Source organism: Pipistrellus hanaki (assembly GCF_964339955.1).
Source record: "Pipistrellus hanaki genome assembly, chromosome: 3".
Classification (NCBI taxonomy): domain Eukaryota; kingdom Metazoa; phylum Chordata; class Mammalia; order Chiroptera; family Vespertilionidae; genus Pipistrellus; species Pipistrellus hanaki.
Window position 1 is genome coordinate 76,519,392 of NC_140505.1, and position 24,136 is coordinate 76,543,527.

Genomic DNA, 24,136 nt, shown 5'->3' on the forward strand with positions numbered 1-24,136 from the left:
TATGCACTATTCTTAGGAGAACTGAGAAAGCAGTCACGCTTTTCCTGTATGGATTAATTTTCTTACAGAGCCCAGGTAAGAAAGGCTATACCAAAATACCACAAAAACACAGAATCACTGGTTTAGAAGGCTAAATAAAGTACGTAGAAAGTCTCTGAATGTGTAGGCAAGCTTTTACTTTTAATTAACAGTGCTCAAAAGAAAGGAATCATTCCCATCTGTCACAGTAATAAGAGCAGTCACCTTTACAAAAGGAAGAACTGAGCTAGGTGCAACTACATATTTTATCTACTTTAATGCTTCCAACAAAAGTACCAAAAGTAGCTCCCATTGAACAGGTAAGGAAATACCTGTTCATACCAAGGAAATACCTTTATCAACATTTACATTTACCAAGGTCATACAATGAAGTGGTGATATAAACAACATTAGATACCAGATAAATGCCAAGGCTAAACTCATTATACTCAATGCTCATTAATCTACAGCTTAATCAACTTGTTTGAATAAAAAAGTCTTCACGTACACCACAGATAGCACGACAACATAATATAGCATAATATAATTTGAATAACTCAGATATATCAACATCCTATGATGCTTCAGGGTACCAGACAAAAAATATGACTTTTTGTATCCTTTGTACCTTTTCAGTGCTAACATACATAACAAGTGGTCAATAAATATTCTGAAATAAATCATCACAATGCCAGTAAAGGAGAAAAGTGCTGACAGACAATTGTTTAAATTAGACAAGGTAATACAGACATTTGTTTAAATTAGACAAGGTAATTTTTCTAAAGTAATTTATATAGCTAGATTTATAGATGCAGGCAACAAAATTGTTTAGGAAATTATCAATTACTACCACATCTTCTCCACCCCTTTTAATATTCTTCCATTACCTTTCAGTTCTCTGTTTCTCCTCCCCCGTGCATGTGTTAAGCCTCTAACTCAAACAATTGGCATTAACGCCATTTACATAACATATTCAATAAGCTCAAATACAGCACAACTTGATTTTTGTTAGGCCTGTGTGTCCACTTGTTAAATGCTTTCATTTTTGCAAACTGGATTAATTTCTTAATAAGTTAACTTAGTAGGCTACTGATAGATTTTCATGAGCTAAGAATCTGAGTACAACTAGAAACACAACTAAACCTTTAAATATTAGAGAAAAAAACTCATAGTGGATTTTTTAGCCTGCCCATTTTACAAAAAGTACCCTATTTTTAAAAAAACATTCTCTTCAATTAGATTGTCTACATGGATGGAGGAAAATGGCAAACTTAAGCTATCAAAAGCATATCAACAATGGGGTGATAAGGACACACATGTAATACCTTAATCAATAAAAAAAAAAGTATATCAATGAATAAAATTTCTTGAATGGCATTAACTTATGCAGCTTGTAAAAATTACTGGCTTTCAGCAACTTTTGGCTATTTATTATGGAACCCGTGAATAAGATTCATGATATATTACTATTAAAAAACTTACACTGTTATGTCCTTTAAGATAGATCTTTACTGTTACCTGCAATTCAAAAATAATCCTAATTGCTTCTATAGTTCCAATGTTTATAAATCAGGAAAAAATATAATGAAAGTGAAGGAAAGCAGCTCTACTCTATAAATTTTGAATTAAAAGAATACCTAATGCAATTTCTTATATTAAAAAAATAAACTCTCTCTTCTATAACTTCTGAGTAAAAAGACAAGGCAAATGCTAGTTTTCAACTTTTATATAAAAGCACTCATATAAATTAGCATTTTCTTGTTCCAGTAAGCACACGATATAAATAGAAGCTATAACCATTACAAATTAAAGATTTGAGTCATAAAATATGCTATTGATTCAAATATGCTATTGTTCAAATGATTAAAGTGAGTTTTCTACTTTAAAAATTATTATAATGTAATTTGATTATATTACCCATTAAAAAAATAACCTAAATATCAATAGCTTATAGTGAAAGCTCACTGACATTAATGGAAAGCTACCAATCTGATTTACTGAAATGTTCATGTCACAAAACTATGTTATATTCATTTATTCTTCAGAAACTTTATTCCACCTAAGCAAATTTTCCAAATTTAAAGTTCATTCTTTCATAAAAATTTGGAAATTTTAATTTTCAAAATGTAGTCAGAGAAAAATAAAATTAAGAGTATCATCATTAGGAACATTAGTCACTGCACCACTCTATAACAAAGAACCAATTATGTCTATAGAGCCAAATGCCTGGTAGACTAGCGACTTTTTTAATAGCTGCCAGTTGCCACCTCTTACTACTGCTTATCAGTGAGCCAGCGCAATTACCAGAATGATTAAGAGTATAAGCTTTGGAATCAAATCACCTAGTGGAATACTAGCGCCATCATTTAGTAATTATGTGACCAAATTACTTGACAATATTTTACGGATAGTAATATTTCAGCCAATTATATAGTAAAAGAAATTTTAAAATTATCTGTCATATACTACTCAGCACCCCTATGGATTTATCATGAATCCTATATAAATTTACCAAAGAAGAGCTAAAGAGGTAGCTAATTCAAATATTATGTATCTTCAGTAAGCACTAAACATACTTGTTCCTAAAAGAATTAGAATGCAGCATGAAAATTTATTATTATGGGGTGCAAGAATGGAGACATGAGCCCTAGCCGGTATTGCACAATGGATAGAGCATCAGCCTGTGGACCAACGGGTCCCGGGTTCAATTCCAGTCAAAGGCTTGTACTTTGGTTTCAGATTCCCCTGTTCTGGGCTCATGCAGGAGGCAACCAATCTATATGTTTCTCTCATGGCGATGTTTCTCTTTGTGTATCCCTCTTTCTACCACTCTCTCTAAAAGTCAATGAGAAAAATATCCTCAGGTGAGGATTAACAAACAAAAAAGAATGGAGACAACAAATAAATAAAATACCTAGTTTGGACTTATCAGATCTTCTCATGACCTTGACCCACCCTTCCTCCCTAGAACCTTACAACAGGTAAAAATTTCTAATAAAATATAACTGGTTGCACAAACAATACAAATCCTGCTGTCATTTCATAACTGGTAAATAATGTCTGGTAGATCTCCAAAGAGGAAAACAACACAATGATGATGAAGAAAAGCTTAGGCATCAGCCAAATCAGGAGTACCAACCAAAGGTAAGACCTGGCTCTCTGCTTGACTCTAAAAGAGAAGTTAAGGCAATCCACACTGATAAATCCCTTTAAGAGAAGAAGAAAAGTCAAAAACTTTTGGTAGCTTATCAGTATCTGAGCAATGGACAACACAGCGCTTTTGTCAAAACCAGAAATTTTTCTCAATTCACTTCAACCACCCTAAACCAAAGCAAAACTCAAAGAAACAAAAAATCTAGCAAAAAGGTAACTTAAAAATAAGCTTCTTTTTCCAAAATAAATTTGCTATTATAAGTTTCACTAAATACCATATTTAAAAAGTAATGTTTAAAACATAATAGTATTTCCTCAGTAAGAACAGAACCCTTCATTGCTGACAATACCACAACAAAAATGTCTAAAAGGACAAAACTAAGAAAAAATTAATTTAATATTAAGCATAAGCAAAAACTTCCGTATGCAAGAAGGTGGTCTGAGTTATCCATTTCTTTAAAAAGAGATTAAAAACATCTGAAATAAAAGAAATCAGCTTCCTCTGATACAATTCTTTAACTGTGCTGAGAAAGATAATTTAAAAATATATCAAAGAAAATATTGCAGAATATTTATTATAGTATATGTAAATTAGTAATTGTCTACAAAATACCTTGTAAAAAGTAAGATGTCATTTATTAATAAGTAATTTCACTAAAAATAAAATTACTAATACATAAATTTTAGCATCTATTAAGGACTTAAAATTTTACTACTGAAAGTATCCTCAGCAATTTCTATTTGTAGAGAACTAGCTTTTATTTATAACATGTTATTAATTTCTTACAGAATAACCTCATTAGCCTGTAAGCTGGAAAAATGTGAAGCACTTATTTTACAATAGGAAAAAAGCAATATGGAGCAGTAAAGTGATTTGTCAAAGTTAAAAGATACAGTGGTCAGATATGACTAAAAAGATACTCTCTTTATATTTTCCCATAGCTCAACCAACAATACTATTTGGAATATGCTATGTTCATGCTTCCTTAAAGTAATATACCAAACATAATCTAACATTCAACTGGTGAACATTCAGTACCATATCATGTTTCTGTGTGTGTGCGTGCGCGCGCGTGTGTGTTTTAATTTTTAATTCCTACCTTGATGTCAGGCTATACAACTGATACTTTCCTAATGTTACCTTACATGTCTCAGAATCCCATTTTATTTTCCTTCCTCTCCTTTATCTGCTTTGAGATGATAAAGCTAGCAAACCTAAGACTTAAAAAGAATAAAGTCTTAAAAGGACCAGAAATGCTATGTAAAACTATCCATACTCACAAAAAATTCCACATGGCTTTATTTTGTGACAACAATTTCAAGCAGTTTTGGAAGCTTTTACATTCCAGAGCTGTATTCCAAAGGATTGGGTTACCAGTGTTCAACTTCTGTATAAGTGGAGTGTTACCATATGTGGACTGGGTCCTTACCTCCTTTAGCTTTCCTAATGAGGCCAAGGTCACTAGTTTAAAGCATTAGCTCAGATTCCAACCACAAAGAGAATGTGCCTCTATTTCTACCACTGACAGAAGAGGAATTACTGAGTTCTCATTCCACATATTCCAAGTCAAGTCACCACTTTCCTAAAACACAGTAGTGAACAAGCCACTACACAACATAAAACCTAAAAGGGGCCTCCATTCCATATCCAACTAAGTCCAGACTTCTCAATCTTGCCTTTAGGCTTTTCAAAGCAAGCCTTATCTTCTATATTCCTATATATAGACACTATCTCCTACCAACTTAGACTATGTCCTAAGTTATTTTCTATAAGTACTCCCTGTACCTTGAACCTTTCTTATGTGTTTTCTCTACTAAAATGACTTACTAATCCCCACAGCAATAAAACTCTCAAATGTCACCTTCTCAAAAGCATGTGATCTTCACCTTCTAACTCCCATACTGCTTTATTAGTATCTCTTAAAATTTACCATATCCTACTTTGTCATACTTTTCCCATTTGTTGGATCTGTATCCTGTCATTCCCTAAAGTATTCAAGCAGCTTACAAAAATAAATATTACAAGAGAAAATAAATTATAAGTAGGTGAAAAAACTAAAGCAAAGGACCAAAAATAATAGGAGACTAATATATGGAACTTGTTACCTGTCATCTTTTTCTATGTATATGTATGCATATTATGTATGAACATGTACACACCCTCACTTATTCTTGGGTTCAACTGTAGGTTCTCCTTAAGGACAGATAGATCAAGTGGGTACTAGAATTATCAGGAGGAATCCCTTTGTAAATTATGTAAATGTTTCAACACTATGATGGACATCTGAAACTAATATTGAATGTCAACTGTAATTCAAAAACACATTTTTAAAGGTATTTCTTAATTAAAAATAAAAGGATAAAGATAGTGCTCTGCATATAACTATTAAATAAGTTACATACTTTCAAATATCTAGGAGACTTTTGAATCTATGGGCAATTCAAAATGTGCTTTTAAAAATTCCTTTGTATGTACACATTCTCAAAATTTTAAAATGACAAGCTGTGTAAAAAAAAAAAAAAGGGTGCCAATATATAAAGAAATAAGTTTTGTGGCACTTCAATACTAATAAAATAAACAAATTACTCACATTTAGTGTCAATGGTAGTATTAATGCTTTTCACATTTTAAATAAGTCTATACCATTTCCTTTTTGATAGATACCTAGGAGTGCTCAGGAAAAAATAATTCCTCCTCTATCCATTATCTGGAAGAGATTGGCAATAGAATCCAGTTGTATGAAAAGAAAGCAAGCAAAGGTGTCTATGAGCACTAAATGTAAAAAAAGCCCACCCTAAAATATTCGTTCACATTCACTTCGATTTCTTTTTCTACTATATATATTTGGGGCACATTTCCTTTGGATTAAATACAGAAAAACCTTATGAAAATAGTAAATGGCCAAAAAAATCCTACCTGAAGTGTATAACCACTTATCCTTCACACCTTTAAAACCAATGGAAAGTTAAGTTATATATTTTTCTTTCTTAAATGAGAAGAGAAACACATTGCTTTAAGAAAGAAGCTGGGAAAGTGAATACAGACAGAATTTTTATAAATTGAGAAATTTTCTAACCAAAGGGTTCCTGTACCAAATCATTTTACAGTGGAAATCACTATCCCCCTAATTTACTTCATTCATTAATATCAGAAAAACATTAATTTCCTAACTGGTCTTTCTTGTCTCTAGGTGTACCCCCACTCCAGCACAAACTATAGATTCCTTTTAAACCCATCTTCCTCAAACATCATTTAATCAACAAGAGTTAAGGGCCGAATCACTGCCCCAATTCAAATCTTCAATCACTGCCTCTCACTTCCTGAGACCAACTAGTTAGTACAACTGTTGCTTTACTGATGTTCAGAATGTTTTTCTTACTTCCTCCCATTTTTATTCCTATTCTCCTGCCTGAAACATTCTCCTTCAACCCAAAACTTTCAAAACGTCAGTTCAAATAATACTGCTTTCCTGACCAATCAAAGGTCAATTTTATCCTATCTGTGAACTTTGAATGCAATTCCTAATGCTATTTTGGAGACTACAGTTCCAATTCCAATCTAAGAAACATTTTATAGCACTATGTCTGAGAATTCACTTAGCCTCTCTGAACTTGTTCCTCCATCTATCATATAAACCAAGGGTTGAATGAGTTCTCAAGATTTATAGCTCTAATTTCTTAATTTCATATTTCATGTAGTTTAAAACTGTTATTTTACATTTGTATAGTCATATAATTTTCCCACATATATGCTGTATACGCTACCTTCGAAGACAAGAATCGTGTTTGATTGAAGCTTTACTATCTATGATGATTTACACCTATCCAATATACCCATTTGAAACATCAGTGAAGGGGAGACAGAGAATCTATGTGCATAAAAGCCTAAGCGATTGAACGACAGGTCAACCTGTGCTGTGATGCACACTGACCACCAGGGGGCAGATGCGCAATGCAGGAGCTGCCCCCTGGTGGTCAGTGCGCTCCAACAGCAGGAGTGCCGCTCAGCTGACTGACCCAGAGGCCCACCAGCCAGGTGGCAGCCACTCCCTTCCTCAAAAGTCCTGCATGTCTAATCTCCAGAGAACAGGCCAGGCACCAACAAACCAATACCGATGGCATGATCCCAACAGCACCACCAGCCTCCTGGAAGTCGTCCTTGGGCACTGCAGCTGCTTCCCCTCCCTAGGCGAAACGATATAAAAGCAGCCACCAGGTGGCTCCCAACATCCGGTTCAAACTCAGTGGGATGGATCCAATCCCGCGTCAGCAAGGGCATCCCACCGTCCGCCCAGAAGGCAAATCACATCCTGCCTTCTCCATCCCCCTCAGGATGGGCACCAGATGCAGGCTCATAGCTGGCAAGCACCACTGCAGCGGTGGTGAGAGCCTCTCCTGATTAGGACTGACTGGGCACCAGCCCGCAGCAGGCGCAGCAGGGCCAGGATGAACAGAAGCAGCAGGCGGCACTGGACTACTGGTTTTGGCCCAATCCCCACAGGCCACGCCGGGGGACCACACCCGTGCACGAATTTATGCACTGGGCCTCTAGTTTAATATAATAGGTACAATATCATATCTGGAAAGAACTGAATCTTACTTCTCATCTATCGAAACGGCTGTGCCTTTTGTGTATTGATAACAGGATGGCAAAGTACTTGGCAGTATTTATCTCCCTATGTTGGATGTTTGTAGGGTTTTTTTCTGCTACATGTCTAAATTCACTTATTCAATAAATATTTCAGAAAATACTATGAACGAAGAACTATGGCATGAAGTGGAAATACAGGTGTAAACTTGCTCTCATGGAGTTTATGTTCTTGAGTACAAGAACAAGATTAGCACCCCCAGCCAAATTTCCAAGATAAAAACAGTAATATTTAAGGATATAATGGGGTCAGAAATATTTGCAGTTCCCAGTGCCTTCCAATGCATGTAAGTTGACTGAGGAAACAAAAGAATGCCTTGGTACTAATCATGTGCGAAAGAGGCAACATACCACAAAAGGATCACAAACTCAGAACTTAAATTCCAGCTTAAGGCCCAGCTCTCACCTAGTAGCTATGTGACCTTGACTAAATTACTTAATCTCTGTATTCTTCAGTTACTTGCCTGCAAAATGGGGATAAATAACGGTACTTAATAAATAATAAATAAGGTTGTCCTGAGAATTAAGTTGATATATGTAAAGTGAATATAAGTACTATAATTTCAACTACTCCTACTACTATTACTATTACTATTATTACTAAACTGGTGTAGAGTCTGTCTATGAACAAGCTAAAGTCAGTAAATAACACAGAACAGCAACTCAGTATTTAATTACTGACAAAATAAATGAATGGAAGACTCAATTTCTTCCTCTGTGAAAAACGAACAAAAGCATCTTACTAACTTTTAAGACTGCTAGGACTCAAGAGGACAACATCTATTTTAAAATGCTTTATTAAACAACCCCCTAAAATCACAGAAGAATAAGGTTTTCATTACTATCACCCCTAGACATAATAGCAAAAATGCAATGCTAGACATTATTTCCATTGTACATTTATACCTTCAAAATATTCCTAATAAGCCCAATATGTTGTTTGTTACCATGTGACTAAAGTCTAAGAAAGCCTAATAACCAAAGAAATTCCTAACAAATCCAATATGTTGTTTGTTACCATGTCATTATATACTAAGAAAGCCTAATAACCTAAGAATATAGATAAATAGATGAGCTGGGCGAAAATGAAGTCTCATAACAGTAAGCAATTTTATAATCAGTCCATCTACAATTTACTCAGAAAAGAATACTCAGGCATATACACAGGTTATCAGGAGTTCTAACTTGAGAAGTGAACCGATATACAAAAATAATCTGGGAGACCTGAAAAAATAAGAAGTTTCTGTCCTAAGAAGTGCACTCCTTATGGCTCCAAGGATGAGAAAAGGCAATATCAATTCACCATGATCTAAAGTTAATACTCAATAAAAATCAAGCCACAGTACGTTTTCTCCTCAGTCTACACAAAAACGGTTTTGATCCAGACAATCAAATTTAGCACTATGTCCACAAAAAGTATAAGAAAACCTTCAGGGACTCTCAGAACTAGCCCCTGAGGGTCACTGCACTACCACATCAGATTCCACATTTTCCATTCCCTACCTGAAGGCCTCATCTTTTAATGCATTTTACTCCTATTTAATGCCCATCTGTAATCAAAACCTTTACTGCTAATTTTGATCACTGCCAAACCTTTCTCATGGTTCCTCTGCTTTAACATAATCCAATACTTTCTGGTTTAATAACAAGTACTATAATAATCTAAGTAAACTAGATCAGCTAGAAATTTAAAACAAATAATTAACTCAAAGGTTACTGAATTGTTAAATAAAGAAAACTCTCTTAAGACAAAAAGTGTCATTTTATAAGCTAAATGTTTATATTTTCAACAACTGAAACTGCACCAATTGATTTCCAAGGTAGCACTTAGATATTTAAGAATCATTATATGCTAAATAGCTGACCCAGTCAAAAGTAGGGTCAGTATAAGAATACTGATACTTTAATTTTAAAATAAATGGGCTTCTACTTTATTTTGTTTTGTTCAAACTAGAGAAATTTATTTGCATAAACATCAGTAAATACAAGACTAGCATAAACATAAAACAAAATGCTTGTTAAAAGTAGCAACTTCCCATTGAATTTTTTGGCTCACACACAGCCAAAAGTAATTAATTCTCAATAATTTCTATTAAAAGAAAAAACAGTAGTATCACATGATCATATATAAAGAACTTATTTACCTTTCAAATATGTCACAACAGTATTTTAAAAGAGTAAGTTGCCCTTCTCTTATGCCAATATTAAAAATATTTTTCTTCATTTATTCATGAATAAATGAGTACATATCGTAAGTACCTATAGTCTGAAATATAGTTTAGCTATACAGCAGCAAACCAAACATCCCCATCTTGAAGCTTAAAATCATCAAGCAGATAATCATGAAAAAATCTGAGACCAAGGGACTCAGTTTTTGGACTGCTGCCCCATACACCAAAAGGTAGCGGGTTCAATATCCAGCCAGGGCACATACCTAGACTAAAGGTTCAATCTCCAGTTGGGGAGATTATGTGAAGTAACCTATCAATGTTTCTCTCCCTACCCCTACCTTCCTCTCTAAAAATCAATAAAAACATATTTTAAAATTTTTTAATTAAAAAAATTACAGCCGGGACCGGTTTGGCTCAATGGATAGAGCGTCGGCTTGGGGACTGAAAGGTCCCGGGTTCGATTCTGGTCAAGGGCACATACCTTGGTTGCGGGCATATCCCCAGTAGGGGGTGTGCAAGAGGCAGCTGATCGATGACTCTCTCTCATCGATGTTTCTAACTCTCTGTGTCTCTCCCTTCCTCTCTGTACAAAATCAATAAAATATATTAAAAAAAAAAAAATTACAAACTAAAATAAACATTGAACAATATTAACAAATAAACTTCAACTTAGATTGGTAGGTTAGAGAAGGCCTCTCAAAAAAGTGACAGTTAAGCTTTTTGAAGGAATAAATGGGAGGTGATATTGGGGGTGTTCAGGAACGGAACAGAATGTGCCAAAGCCTAGAAGAAAAAGTAAGAATATATGCAACTTAAGGAACTGGAGGACAGCGGTGGGAATGGAGAAAGTGAGGAAGAAAAATGACACATAAAGCCAGAAGCAAACAAAAACAAAAGGTATTTCCTTAAAAGAAATGGAAGGCTTTAAAGGGGTTTGTGATCTGAAAAGGTTTCCATTTTAAGAATATCGTTTTGACTACAACATAAAAGACTAGATAAAGGCAACAATGTTTGCAGAATGCTAGTGAGAGGCCTTTTCAGAGTAAGAAATTAAAACAAGGATGACTAAAGGAGGAAACTTGAGAAGTTACGCAGCCTACAAGAATGCAAGTAGAGATATTATAAAGGCAGACATCGATCAGTCAGTCAGAGCTGAGAAGTGGGCTAGTGATATGCATTCAGGTGAAAGCATACAGACCGTATTTAAAGCCACAGAACAGACGACTGACTACCTGGATGAAGGTAGTGGGAAAAGAATGCAGAAACCCAAAGAAGCTCCAACCCTGAGAGTCTGATGGAGGAAGTGAATCTGGAAGAGACTGAAAAGAAATGGCCAGAAACGTGGGAAGAAACTAAGGATATATAGAAAGCAAGAATGTTTCAGGAAGGAAATAAAACAAAGGTCAATTTGGCCTAATGAAACAAAAAAGTCACGATTTCCAGGTCGAACTGACCTGTAACAACAACAACAAATATAAGGGAGTGTAGGGGAGTGGGAAGAGACACAGACATTGGAGGAGGAGGACATTTTAATATAAGTGAACCAGAAAAAAAAAAATTATAAAGTCTAAAACTCATAAATATTTCTTTAAAATAATTTAAACAGCACTGGCACGTGTGCCTCTGGGAGTTTGGTTTCCTCTGTGCACTGAAAGGCTGCTGGTTGGACTCCCAGCGAGAGCTCACGCCTGGGCTCCGGGCTCAATGATCCCCAAACTCCTTCCCCACCCTGCAAAGCAGAGCTGTGCAGGAGGCAGCTGATCTGTTTCTCTCACATCCATTTTTCTTTCTCTCTCTCTCCCTTCCTCTCTCTAAAAATCAATTTAAAAAACCCTTTTTTAATAATAAAAATAAAACATAAATATGCCTTAAATTTTTTCCTTCGTGTAATCTTTCAATAAGCCATTAAAGCATATTCTTACCATGATATAGTCAACCCTAACAACACAGTGACATAGAAAAAAACCAGTAGGATGCTAATATTGCAGGATCAGAACAGATCATGCTTTGCAGTTTCATATTTTTAAAACGAACTTTCTAAGCAAGAAATAAATATAATTGTTTTTGCAATTCTGAAGCCATATTACAAAGACTGAATTCAAATTATTAGAAAATGAAAACGATTTTCCTAAAAAGATAATTTTCATATAACTTTCCAAAAGATATAAAATCTAACATTAATTCACTTAACATTTGAATTTCCACTGCACCCAGGTACACCACAGTGATGACTCCACCCACTGTGTTCTTGCCAAGAGCTCGCAGGTAAATGTAGGTTCTGTTCTATAACAATTTCCGCTACTTGTACAAATACACACATCAAGGAAGCCTCCCTGTTTTCATGTTTTCAGCTGCTCTATTATTTATGGGCATCAGCATTACCTCTTCTTGTCTTTCTGAGTAGTACAATCAGCACTAAATTTTTATTTTTTAAAAATGGCTTTTTATCCTAACGCTGCTTTACTGTGTGTAATCTCAGACAACTCCCTTGACTTCTCTAATTAAACAAAACAAGCTTCAGTTTATTCACCAGTAAAATAGAAAAAATTTAATTCATAAGGCTGTTGATTTGGTTAAATGTGACAAATTTTAACTGAATCTAATTCTAATATTTTAATCACTTCTGTGAACTGAAGTATTATTCTTATTTCTGTTAGATATAAGCCAAGCGATTCTACTCTTAAAATTTACGTTATAAAATCTTATAGCTCAAATCTTGGAGCAAATACTTTATTAAAATTCACAAAGTTCATGTAGTATTCCACTGTTAAGATAGCTGTAAATAGTAAACATATATATTTTTACACTACTTTCATAAAATTCCCATAAGAAGTGTCAAAAGGGCTATTTTTTTAAGATATAAAGATACAAGGTCACAAAAACTAAGAAAACAATAGCAACAAAAATTTGAAAGCTGGAAAACAGATGGCTGAGTGACAAATGACTTAGCAAAACACTAGGAAATCAAATCTCTAGCAAATAGTGGAGAAAACTAAGAATAAACCCAATTTAAACTGTAAAATCCCCAAAAGATTCAGGAATTGGCAGTACCACATAACATCTGATGTGGGATGAGAGAGAGAGAGTGCTAAAATAAGGACGATTGTTTAAGTCTCTTTAAGCAACAAGCCACACAGATCCCAAATGGCCCTCTCCAACCCAAACAAATAAACAAAAATAAATGAAAACGCATTCTCTGGAGAATATGAAATACAAGATCCCAAGACTGAGGAAATCAGGCACAGGAGTAGGCAGGAGAACATACTGAAAACAGAGTGAAGAAACAAGACTCTTTACCCCATTCTCCTCTCCTCTTCCCCTGAAATGTAGGTAAGGCCTTCATGCAAGAAATCAAGAGCCTTCTATGGGGAATCTAACCTGCTAGGAGGAAAGACCCAAAGACAACGACATCAAAAGTCTTCCAAACAGCCGAAACCGGTTTGGCTCAATGGATAGAGCCTCGGCTTGGGGACTAAAGGGTCCTGGGTTCGATTCCGGTCAAGGGCATGTACCTTGGTTGTGGGTAGAGGGTGTGCAAGAGGCAGCTGATCGATGACTCTCATCGATGTTTCTAACTCCCTATCTCTCTCCCTTCCTCTCTGTACAAAATCAATAAAATATATTTAAAAAAAAAAAAAAAGTCTTCCAAACAAACAACCCAACCTGGATTACCACACAGGGAAGTTAAAAAGACTTTCTAATCAGCATTTTATCCCCCTACTCTTATACAAACCACCAACCACCTAAGGAAAGGCTATCGCTTGAAAAATAAAGACCAAAACAAACAAAAACTTAAAAAAAAAAGCAGAAAGAAAACTGGAAGATACATCACACAGGGAGGGGAAAAAAATCTTTTAAAAAAGACATCTATCATTTAAATACTCATTATATTAGAGAAAGTACTGTCGTTTTTTAGAACAGGATACTATTTAAAAGGAACAAAGACGAAAGCAAAAGCTCTTGGAAATTAAATATATAATAAAGGAAAACTCAATAAAAGTAGAGCAAAAAAAGAGAGGTGAAAAATAGGAAAGTAAATTCGAAGACTGGTCAAGAAGGTCCATTATTCCAATAAGAGTTTGAGAAAGGAAAAGAGAAGGGAGGAAGGGAAAAAATGGAAATAATCCCAGGATTAAAAATATGCTTCCAAAAAATATATATAAATATATATTTATATATATGCTTCCAGGCTGAAAGGTCAGGTCAAGTACTCAGCACAGTGGATGAAAAGAGACCCACTAGAACATTCTTGTTGTAAAATTTCAGAACTCTGGAAACAAGTACAATTTTAGAGCTTTCAGAGATGTCAATGAGAGAAGGAGGAGAGGAAACTAGGAGGGGAAAAAGGAAAAACGAAACACGTACAGATCACACACTATAGAAGGAATCAAAATGGCTTCAAACTCCTCAAAAGCAATTTAGAAGCTATCAACGGAACAAAATTATACATTAACACAATTTACCAACTTCCATTCTATTCTTTACCTAACCAAAGAATAAAAAGAGTGTTAAAGTAAATTAAAGCAGTTTTAAAACGTCAAGTAAACCAAAAATAAACATTACATGGGTCACTGGAAAAATAGAAAAAAATGAAGGGAATCCCATGATAAACGTTGCGTGCCAAATCTACACGGCGGTCCATGATGGAGGTCAGAGGGATCTGAGAGACTTCCGCAGGAAGGTAAAACTGATAACAATACCTGTTATGTCTCAACATCTTGAAAGACATCTGAAGGAAACTTGAATTGGTCATAACTGTTGATATACAGATATATAACTAAGAATTCCTTATTAGCTCTTTAGTCTCTTACGCTTAAATACAAACAGACAACCAAGAATTACTAGGCACCTAATAAAAGGCTCTATTACAAAATGTGAAGCCCAAAACATACAAAAATGGGCAAAAGGCAATTGAAGGAAACAGACTATGCTGATACAGGAAATCTTGGTGGGGAGGGGAGGAGGAGGAAAAACTCACAAACAGTTCTATATGCTAAAGAGTAGAACTATATATATATATATACATATACACATACATACACACACATATCACACTATACTAGTATACGATATTTACTAGACAGTTGGGGTGGGATGAAAGAAGGCAGGCAAGTGCAGGGCATTGTACAGAAAAGAAAAAGCAATCATGTTTTACAGGAATACTGAATAATCAACAGTGATATAATCATCATAACTATTAAGAGGAAGGAATATTGCTACGTGATAACAACAAAATGAAATCTTCATTTTTCTACCCAAGAAGCTAATAATGCCAAAAACAAAAGATCTATTTTATTTAACATATACTTATACAGGGCATATGAGCACAGTTCTAAGAGCTTTCCAAATTCCTTTAATTCATATAACAAACCTATGAATTAGGTACAACTAATCGCTATTTTTTAAAATGAGTAAACTGAGACACAGAGTTTAAGTAATTCAACGCTACATAAAACTAGTAATTGACAAACCTAAGCAGTCTAATTCCAGAGTCCATGCTTGTAACCGATACAAGTTATTTGGAGACTACAAGGTAGTACCACAATAATCACTTATAGAAGGTGAAAGTGATTGCTTCTGGAAAAGGGAAAATGGAAAGGAAGAGGGAAGGAAGTTTTTGTTTTGATGGCCATGTAAATTATTTGACTCTCTGCGTGGGTACACCCTAAATAAAATTAAAACTTATAATTTAGTATTTCACAGTTAATGTATTTAGCTGATGCTACCACCCTCTAAAATAGGCAAAATGAATATAACTCCTATTTTATAAATAATTCTCATTTCTCTTTAATAAATATTTGAGGCCTACTATCGATATATAATAGGTACTATATTTAAAAGGTCAGTATCAATTCACCTCAAGGAATGGTGAGGTAAAAGAGGTACAAAAAGCAAATCTTATTCATTTATTTTCAATTTGTTGCATAAATTATATGATTCTGCATCTCTCACACATGACAGTATAAAATTTAAATCATGATTGAAAAGGCATGGAAAGGTCTGCTCATTAATTTGTTGAAAAAATATTTAGTTCTTGCCCTGGAGGAACTCAGTCTTGTGGGTAAGGTAAGTAAACATAAATTGAATGTGAGTACCTATACAGAAGAACACCAAAAAGTGCTAAGGAAACAACATTCTTTGGGTAAAGAGAATGCTGCAGAGAACATCTGGGCTGTCTTGAAGAATGAATAGAAGTTTGAATAATTTCACATAAGAGACTATACTAATAATCAGAAAACACAAAAAAATATATATATCAGTGTCAAATATCTCTATTTTTCCCTGTGTTGAAAAGTTAAGTTCATGCCAAACACTAAAATAAGAAATTAAGACCTTTTTAGTGAGAATTACTTTAAAAACAAGGTATGTAATCTTACTGCCTGATCCATGTTTCTAATGTTTATAGTCTCTCCTAGCGACCAAAAAGCATTTCCACATGTCTAATAAACATTTTAAAATTTAAAGTATTGAGTGTTATTACAAAAGATTACTGAATAACTACCCTTGACTTGTGCTACCACCCAAAAGTTAACATGTTTTTTAAGTCATAATATTTAAATTACAATGTACCCCTTTTTCCCATGAGAGACAAACAGGTGACCAAGCCCAGAATATGCAAGTGACACAGAAACTAATGAGAAGAGAAAAATCATTTTTTAAGTCATTATCACTTTTTTTCTCTTGTATTGTAGATATTCTCAAATTTCCTTCAAAGTGCAATTTAAATAAAACATTTCTTTTTCCCAACTATAGTGACAAAAGAAATAATCGGTAGCCAAGCACAATAAAGAAAATAATATATATATATTTATCCTTTCTGACCTTTAGAGTGTTTTTAGGGATTAAACATTTCATTTTTCAGAATTTAAAAAATAACCTTGAAAGAAAAATGGTCCAGGTTTGATGACTTCATTTTGATGTTAACTTAACAAAAGCTCAAATGTGTAGTAAATTCAAATCAGTCAACTCAAGTTACAAAATTTACTTTAACAATACTTCAGTTATCAATATTTAATCAGATTTCTTAGTATCTCTTTATGTCCCTTTAATTCCAAACCTTTCTATACATAATTTGTGCCTAATTAATCTTTATCCATCTACTAAATGGAAAAATTAATTTTGTACTAATACCTTAAACTGGAACTCTATGATCCCTACAGTTAAAAACCTAGTTGAAGGTAGCAACATCTGACTTTAATTGTCGGGAACAGCAATTTAAGGGAAGTTCTATCAGGCCCAACCAGCAGGAGGAAAAAAAGGGAAAGTCATGCCAGGAGACCACAAATGCTAATTAACAAAAATCATGGCAGGTTTGAATTCAAAATACAGTATGTGGTTTTCATTTATATATTTCACCAGTCTTCCATTTCTCTAAATTTACCACCTAATTTTATAGGGACTTCACCCTTTAGATTTAGGAAACATTAATATTTGGGGCACATATAATTCTTTAAAATTATAGGTGAATATTAGCAATTACAGATGAGTATTAGCGTATGATAAAATTAAAAGTTTAATAATTATAATAGGCTATTAAGAAAACTACCTCCTACAAAAGATCTATCTTTTAAAGTGCAGTTTTGTATATGGTACACAATACATTTGGTAGATAACAATATTTTAATTATATGACTATTAGAAAAATAATAAAAGTCTTGAAAATAAGATTTTAAATTATTTCAATAAACCATGACTTTACCTTCTTTTAAGTAACTAAAATATCATGAAAACCTGGCTGAAAGTTCGTCTTTTTCTAAAACTGCAATCTTTTGAAATATCTCCAATTCTTCCAAAGTGAAAACCCCAAATATACATTTAGGATATAAATGTTCCAAGTGGTTTAATGAAAATTCAATCAAAAAAACTTCCGACTAAAACTAAAATAATTAAATGTCTTTCAAGCTTACAGTTCCACAGTGAAAATGTCATAACTCCTTTGTCATAACTCCTTTGATATTATTTTGATCAAGATTAGTCAGACTGCCAATCTATGAAAACACTTCTTTAAAGTCAACTTAGTTTATAGCAATTTAGAATCATGAGATTTCACAACTTTTCTAGCTAGTGGGCTTTAAAGACACAATTTAATTCAATAAGTGTGATTAGCACATTAGTTCCAATTCAATTAAGAAAACACTAGCTTAATAATAAATTTTAGGCTTTATGGGTGTTTTTTTTTATAAGGGAAGACGGGGAACAGGTGGAGTAGATTAGCAAAACAAAGTCTTATTCCCATGTCTCTCTAAATTCAACCCCCCAAGACTTACTTTCTTACTCTTAAAATGGCTACCTCCATCTATTATTCAAAAATGCAGAGCATACTACCATCAAAAATAAATCTGGCTGTTTTGACAGTGTATGCCCTCCTCCCCCACAAAAAAAAAATTTTTTTTGAAAATTCCCATTCCTCCTCCACTGTTCAGACAAAATGAGCATTAAATAAGAACACAAAGTTGATTAATTACAGTATGAAAGCAATCTATATAACCCAGATCAAGTCATCTTTCCTATAATGTCTGACTAGGAAAAGCAGGTAACAGTATCTTTCACAGACTAAGATAAACAGAGCTGGAAAGGACTGTCCAGTCTGGTAAGGGAGAAACAAATGTGGGAACCACACCCCTCCCAGGAGAAGATGGTAAGGATTTTAGTAATTCAAAAGAATAAACTGTTATATGGGTTAGCAAAAGCTAAGTTTCTGTTCATAATCTTTTAAAAAGCACTTTATAAACAAAAACCACTTAGTGCTCCCAAACCTATTCTTAATGCTCAATAACTACACTTTCAAATGTTTACTTCTTACTTACACCATTTCCTATCCACTCTGAAACCATTCCATAACACTCTTGCTCTAGAAAACATCACAAAAATGAACTTCCACGTACAAAAGTGAAAAGAAAGTTCCTTATACTAATTTGTGCATATATATACATATATACACATAGCTACTAAATAAATTCTGAGTCTGTTGGATGTCTGCAGAAATACGGCATGATCTTACCTCTCATCCTCTCCATCCACCAGGGGTGTCGTCAGCGGTAGCACCTTCAACGGGAAAAGAGAAGCAGAGGCTGCTAGGCTGCTGCTACTCCCATCTGAAACTGCTGACATTCCCCCACCGTCACCACTGATAGTCTGAGGTAAGCCAACTAAAGAGGGTTCCGCTGCGCGCCTGGCATCTTCAATTTGGCTTCCAATTGCCTGAGCTAATGATTGTGCAGAGAACTGAGAACTGAGTGAAATCTGCTGTGCCAAAGGCAAATTTATATTAGTTGCTATCAAGGGAGGTTGACTACTAACACTTTGAACCACACTACCGTTTTGAGTGGCAGGGGTTTGTGCTATATTCTGTGGTGGAACGAAGTTTGTTGGAACAGAAGGCATTGCAGAAGGACCAGCTGAACTAACCTGATTTGTAACAGAAATGCTACTAGCAGAGGGTACAGGACTAACTGCAGGCAACTGCTGTGAGACAACTCCTGGAGCTACTGATTCTACTCCTTGTTGTGGCTGGGGAGGCACAGTTAATAGTGTACTTTGGGGTGCAATGACCAATTGTGGAGGAAGGCTTGAAGCACTAGTTTGAATTCCCTGATGAATAACCGCGGTTTGAGCAGGTGGAATTACTTGTGAAGATGGAGGAGCACCTTGCTGAACAACTGAAGGTGTGACTTGGGAAGAGACCTGCTGCATTGCAGGGGGTACGTTTGCTTGCTGCTGAACAATATTTGCAACTTGACTGCCGGGAGGAGGTACAGCAGATACCGCCGTTTGAACCTGGCCAACGGGCTGGCCCGGTGCCCCTGCAGGTTGTGCCTGGACTGCTGGGGGCTGCACTGGCAACTGGATACTCTGTGGCTGAACCATAGGAATCAACGTGGTTCCTCCTCCCACTCCTGCAGAACTGGGCTGACCAGCGGGCACTGCTGTTTGAAGAATCGGCTGCTGCTGCTGCTGCACATACTCCGCAGTAGGAATTTGAGTCACTGGCTGACCATGACCTGGGGCCATCTGTGTGGAAACCATCGGCTGTTGTCCATATTGTAACTGTTGGGGGGGTGCCCCTGCGAGGGGAGGAGCCGTCTGAGAATATGGCAGTTGGGGTTGAGCCAAACTAGGCATGGAAGGCTGCTGACCTAACGCTGAAGTCACCCCGACATTAACAGGTGGTGGCTGGATACCAGTTGCAGCATTGATAGTGGCTTGCAGAGGTACTGGTGGAACGCCTTGCTTTTGTTGATAGCTCAGTTCTTGAGGCGGTAGCTGTACTTGCGAGATCGGTGGCTGAGAAACATTCTGCGGTACACTAACTGCCGGGATACTCTGCGGACCGGCGCTGCTCAAGTCCATCTGCTGGAGGGCCACCCCTTGCAGGGTTGGCTGTGGCGGCTGCTGTGGCTGCACCACCACAGGAGGGGCTCCCATCTCCCCGCTTCCCACACTCTCCGTGTAGTGGCTCAGGGTGCTGACACTGCTGCTCACCGAGCTCCCACTGGTGCTCTCCCTCTCACAAGTCACTTCTATTGGGTTTTGTCTTACAGTTTCCACCACTTTATTTATAACCACACCTTCGGTAACAGGTACGGCATTTTCTTTTTCATAGAACTCGGTGCAAGTCCATCTGCCTTTCTTAAAGGGTTCAGAACTAGCATCTAACTTCACAACTCTGAACCTTGACGTGTTAACGGTTGGTTGCTGCTGCTGACTTGAAATTGATCCCACAGTCATCCCTGCAGCTGCGTTCGGGACGCTGTTAACCACAGCCGAGGAAGAAATAGTACCATTGCCCATGCCACTTAAGATATTCACATTAACACCGCCGGGAACGCCAGGCCCGACACTCCCGCTAACAGCACTAGGAATATTGCTTGTATTTACATTAGCATTATCAAGCACGCTGCTTGTCACATTGGGATTAAAACTACCCACAGCAGTCACGTTAACATTATTCACTGGATTAGTGCCAGTGGCAGAATTTATACCTATACCGCCGGCAGTACCGGGAGCATGGACGTTAGTCATTACAGATGCAGGTGAGCCACCCGATGATACAGCAGAAGTTGGTGCAGCGGGCACAACCCCGTCAGAGCTTCCAGTGGTGGAGAGTTTTCTGGAGAGCGGGCTTGGGGGTGGCCCTCCAGGAATGGACGCACTGGCCACACCAGCATGGGAAGGATGGTGGTGCCCGTGGTGGAGGTGGTGCCCGTGATGGACGTGATGGTGGTGGTGGAGGTGGTGCGGATGAGCATTCCCGTTGATCACAACATTCTGTTGTGGGAGGTGAGGCAAATGAGGCTGAGGAAGGTGGGGCTGGTTGGGAGAGACTGCCCCAGGTGTCTCCGCTTCCTGGAAGTTATTTAGCGTCTCCTCCGAGGAGCTGCGTTCAGGCTCTCCCAGGTCAGTGGCCCTGGAGAGGGACACGTCGAGGATCTCTGACGACGACAGGTCCTCCGTGTGGGATTCGTCCAGGTCGTCATAGCTCTCCGTGTCCTCCGCGATGCTGTTGTTGGAGCTGATGCTGGCGGAGATCTGGGCCGGGGTAACGCTCGTGATCTGGAAGCCACTTTTCTTTTTCATCTGAGTGCCGCCCGGGGCGAGAGGCTGCGCCTGTAGCTGAGCCTGCGAGAGGAGGTTCAGGCTTTGTGGAGGCGGAGGCTGCGGTCCCAGCGCGCAGGATGCTGCAGGCGGCGGCGGCTGGAGCAGCGACGGGGGCGGAAAGTCCTCGGGAGCTGTGGCATTCCCACCCACGCCGGTACCTGCTGCACTGAGGGCAGAGGGGCTGCCGCTGCCGCTGCCGCTGCCCCTTCTAGGGAACAGTGCCGGGTGCGCCATCTTCCTGGCGCTCATGTCTGCAGCGGTCGCGGCGGCGGCGGCGGCGGACTCGGGCGGCTGATGCATTGTGTCGGGTACGGGGGGGGGGGGCGGAGGAGGCGAGTGCAATTTCCTTCTGCACGGTAATCTTTGTATGCAAGACGCCGGGGAGGAAAACGGGCCCGACGCTCCTCCTCCTCCTCCTCAGCCGAAGGCACGGGCCGCTCCTGCCTCCGAGGGCGAGCTTCGGGAAGGGAGGATGAACGAGGGTGAACAGGGCGGGCGGGGACCCGGAGAGGGGACCCCTTCAGTCCGCCACCACTCACTTTCCCCGCTAGGCTCACACCCCCTTTATATCCCGCTTCACGTGGGGTGCGGGGCGGGAGGGAGGGAGGGAGGGGAGGACAAGGGGCGGGGGAGACAGGAGGAGAGGGGCTGGGAAAAACCAAGAAATGCCCACCTTCTCCGGACCCCTCGGAGGCTGCCTCACCCTCCTCCCGCAGCCCCGGCGGCGGCCGCAGCGGAGCCCTCCCCCCGGTCGCCCTGCACGGAGGCAGCGCGGAGCGGGTGTCGCCTTCCCCTCGCCGCCCCCGGCCCCGCCGCCGGCGAGCGAGCGCCGAGCTCAGCGCCGCTCCAACCTCCCCTCCGGGCCCCGCAGTCCCCGCCCGGCCCTCCCCCCGCGCCCCGCGGACCCTTTCAAACCCCCTGGGCGCGCGGCGGCTGCTCCGGGAGGGAACGCTGGCCGAGGCTGGGGCCGCGGCGACGAGGCTGGGCGCGCGGCGGCGGCGGGGCGCCCGGTACGCTGAGCCCGGCGGCGGGGCGCGGGCGGGCGCGCAGAGGCGCCGGGTCCTCGCGGGGCTCGGCCGGGGCGCGGCGGCGGCGGTGGCGGCGGCGGCGGGCGCTCAGGGACCGCTCCATCACTGGCAGCCATGGAGCCCGAGCATTTTCCTCCCTCGGGGCACGCGTCCTCGAGGAGCGGGGGGCCGGCGCCGAGCCTCCCCGGACGGCGGGCGGCGAGACGTGCGCTGGCGCGGAGGGTGCGAGGCGCACTGGTCCTTCCTCCGCGCCCGGCTGGTCCTCACCGCGGCTCCGCGGCCCGGGCGGGAGGGGCGGCGGCGGCGGCTCCTCACTCGGCGGCGTTGGCGGCCAGACGGGCTGGTGCAGCGACTGCAGCCGATGCCGTTCAAAGGGACGAGAGGTGGGGCCGGCCGGTGTCGGCAGACGGGGCGGGCGGGCGCCGCGGGAGGGCGGCGGGCGGGAGGGGGCGGAGGTGGTGGTTACTAGCGCTCTCCTCCGGCTCCACGGTATCCCCCGGTCTCTCGCGGCATCGGGAGGGGAGGGACCAGCGCCCGAGCGCAGGAGGAGGAGGAGGGGCGAACGCCGGCCGGGGAAGGCGGCGGCGGCGGCGGGGGGAGGAGACCGGCCGGGGAGGGAAGATGGCGTCTGCGCATGCGCGCGGGCGCCGCAGACATAAAGCCGGGTCCGGCGGCGAGGGAGGCGGCGGGGGTTCGGGGCCTCGGCGTGCGCCGGGCGTTCTGACGGAAATTGCCGAAGACCCCGCGGCGGCGCCGAGACCCGGGCGGGTGGGGGTGGGGAACCTCGCCGGGGCGCGGATCGGGTGGGCCCGCGAGAGCGCCCGGGTGGGGGCGGGGCGGGATGCGGGGCGCGCGCGGGCGAGGTGTGTCCGCTCCTTTCCACACGCGGCCGTCGCGCGGGCACGCGGCGGGGCGGGGCGCGCGGCGGGGAGGTCGCCGCAGCCGGGGCCGGGTGTGCGCGCCCGGGGAGGTGTCCTCCCCTGCGGAATGGATAATGAGGCTTCTCTCCGCAGCGGCGGCAGCGGCATCACGAGTTCCAGCTCCCAGGAGCCGCCGCCGCCGCCGCCACGACACGACATGAGTCAGGCTTTCTGGGCGCGCGGCGGGGCCCTCCGCGCGGACCGCGCGCACCTGGCGCCTCCCCGGCCGCGCCTCCCGGGCCCCCGCAGGATGCCGCTCAGGCGCCGGGGGCTGCGGGCTCCGCTGGGTCCGCTGCGCGCCGGGGGCCCCTCTCCGTAGGTGCCGCCCTTTGTGCGGCGCGGCGGCGGCTGCCATGCGGCCCTTCGCCGGCCCCGCCGGCCGCGCAGCCCCGGCAGCTGTTTGCAGTTAACTGACTGCCCCGACTCCCCGGGGGGCTCCAGGGGGTGGAACGCTGGGCAAACGTCCCCACCTGCGGGGAGAAGCCGCGTCCCGGGCTCCGGGAGCCAAATGACCGCAACAGGTGGAGGAGGGTTCTCCATGGGAGGGTCCGGGCCGCAGCCCCGCCGGTTGGACCCAGGCTGGGTGGCAGCACGAGTGCG

At 40.6% G+C, this 24,136-nt stretch overlaps 1 protein-coding gene across 5 annotated transcripts in view; it reads right to left on the reverse strand.

Annotated features, from left to right (window-relative positions):
- The window catches only part of TSC22D1 (TSC22 domain family member 1), a 132,102-nt gene extending 109,283 nt beyond the window's left edge, over positions 1 to 22,819 (reverse strand). For 4 of the 5 annotated variants that reach the window (XR_014794389.1, XR_014794390.1, XR_014794391.1 and 1 more), the window contains exon 1: positions 18,992 to 22,487. Coding sequence is in view for 2 of the 5 variants with exons in the window: in XM_084876539.1 (XP_084732665.1) it covers positions 18,992 to 21,888 (2,897 nt within the window). In the remaining 3 variants the exon portion in view is untranslated. The other variant, XM_084876538.1, reaches the window with a different exon arrangement.
- Positions 22,820 to 24,136: the final 1,317 nt, after the last annotated feature.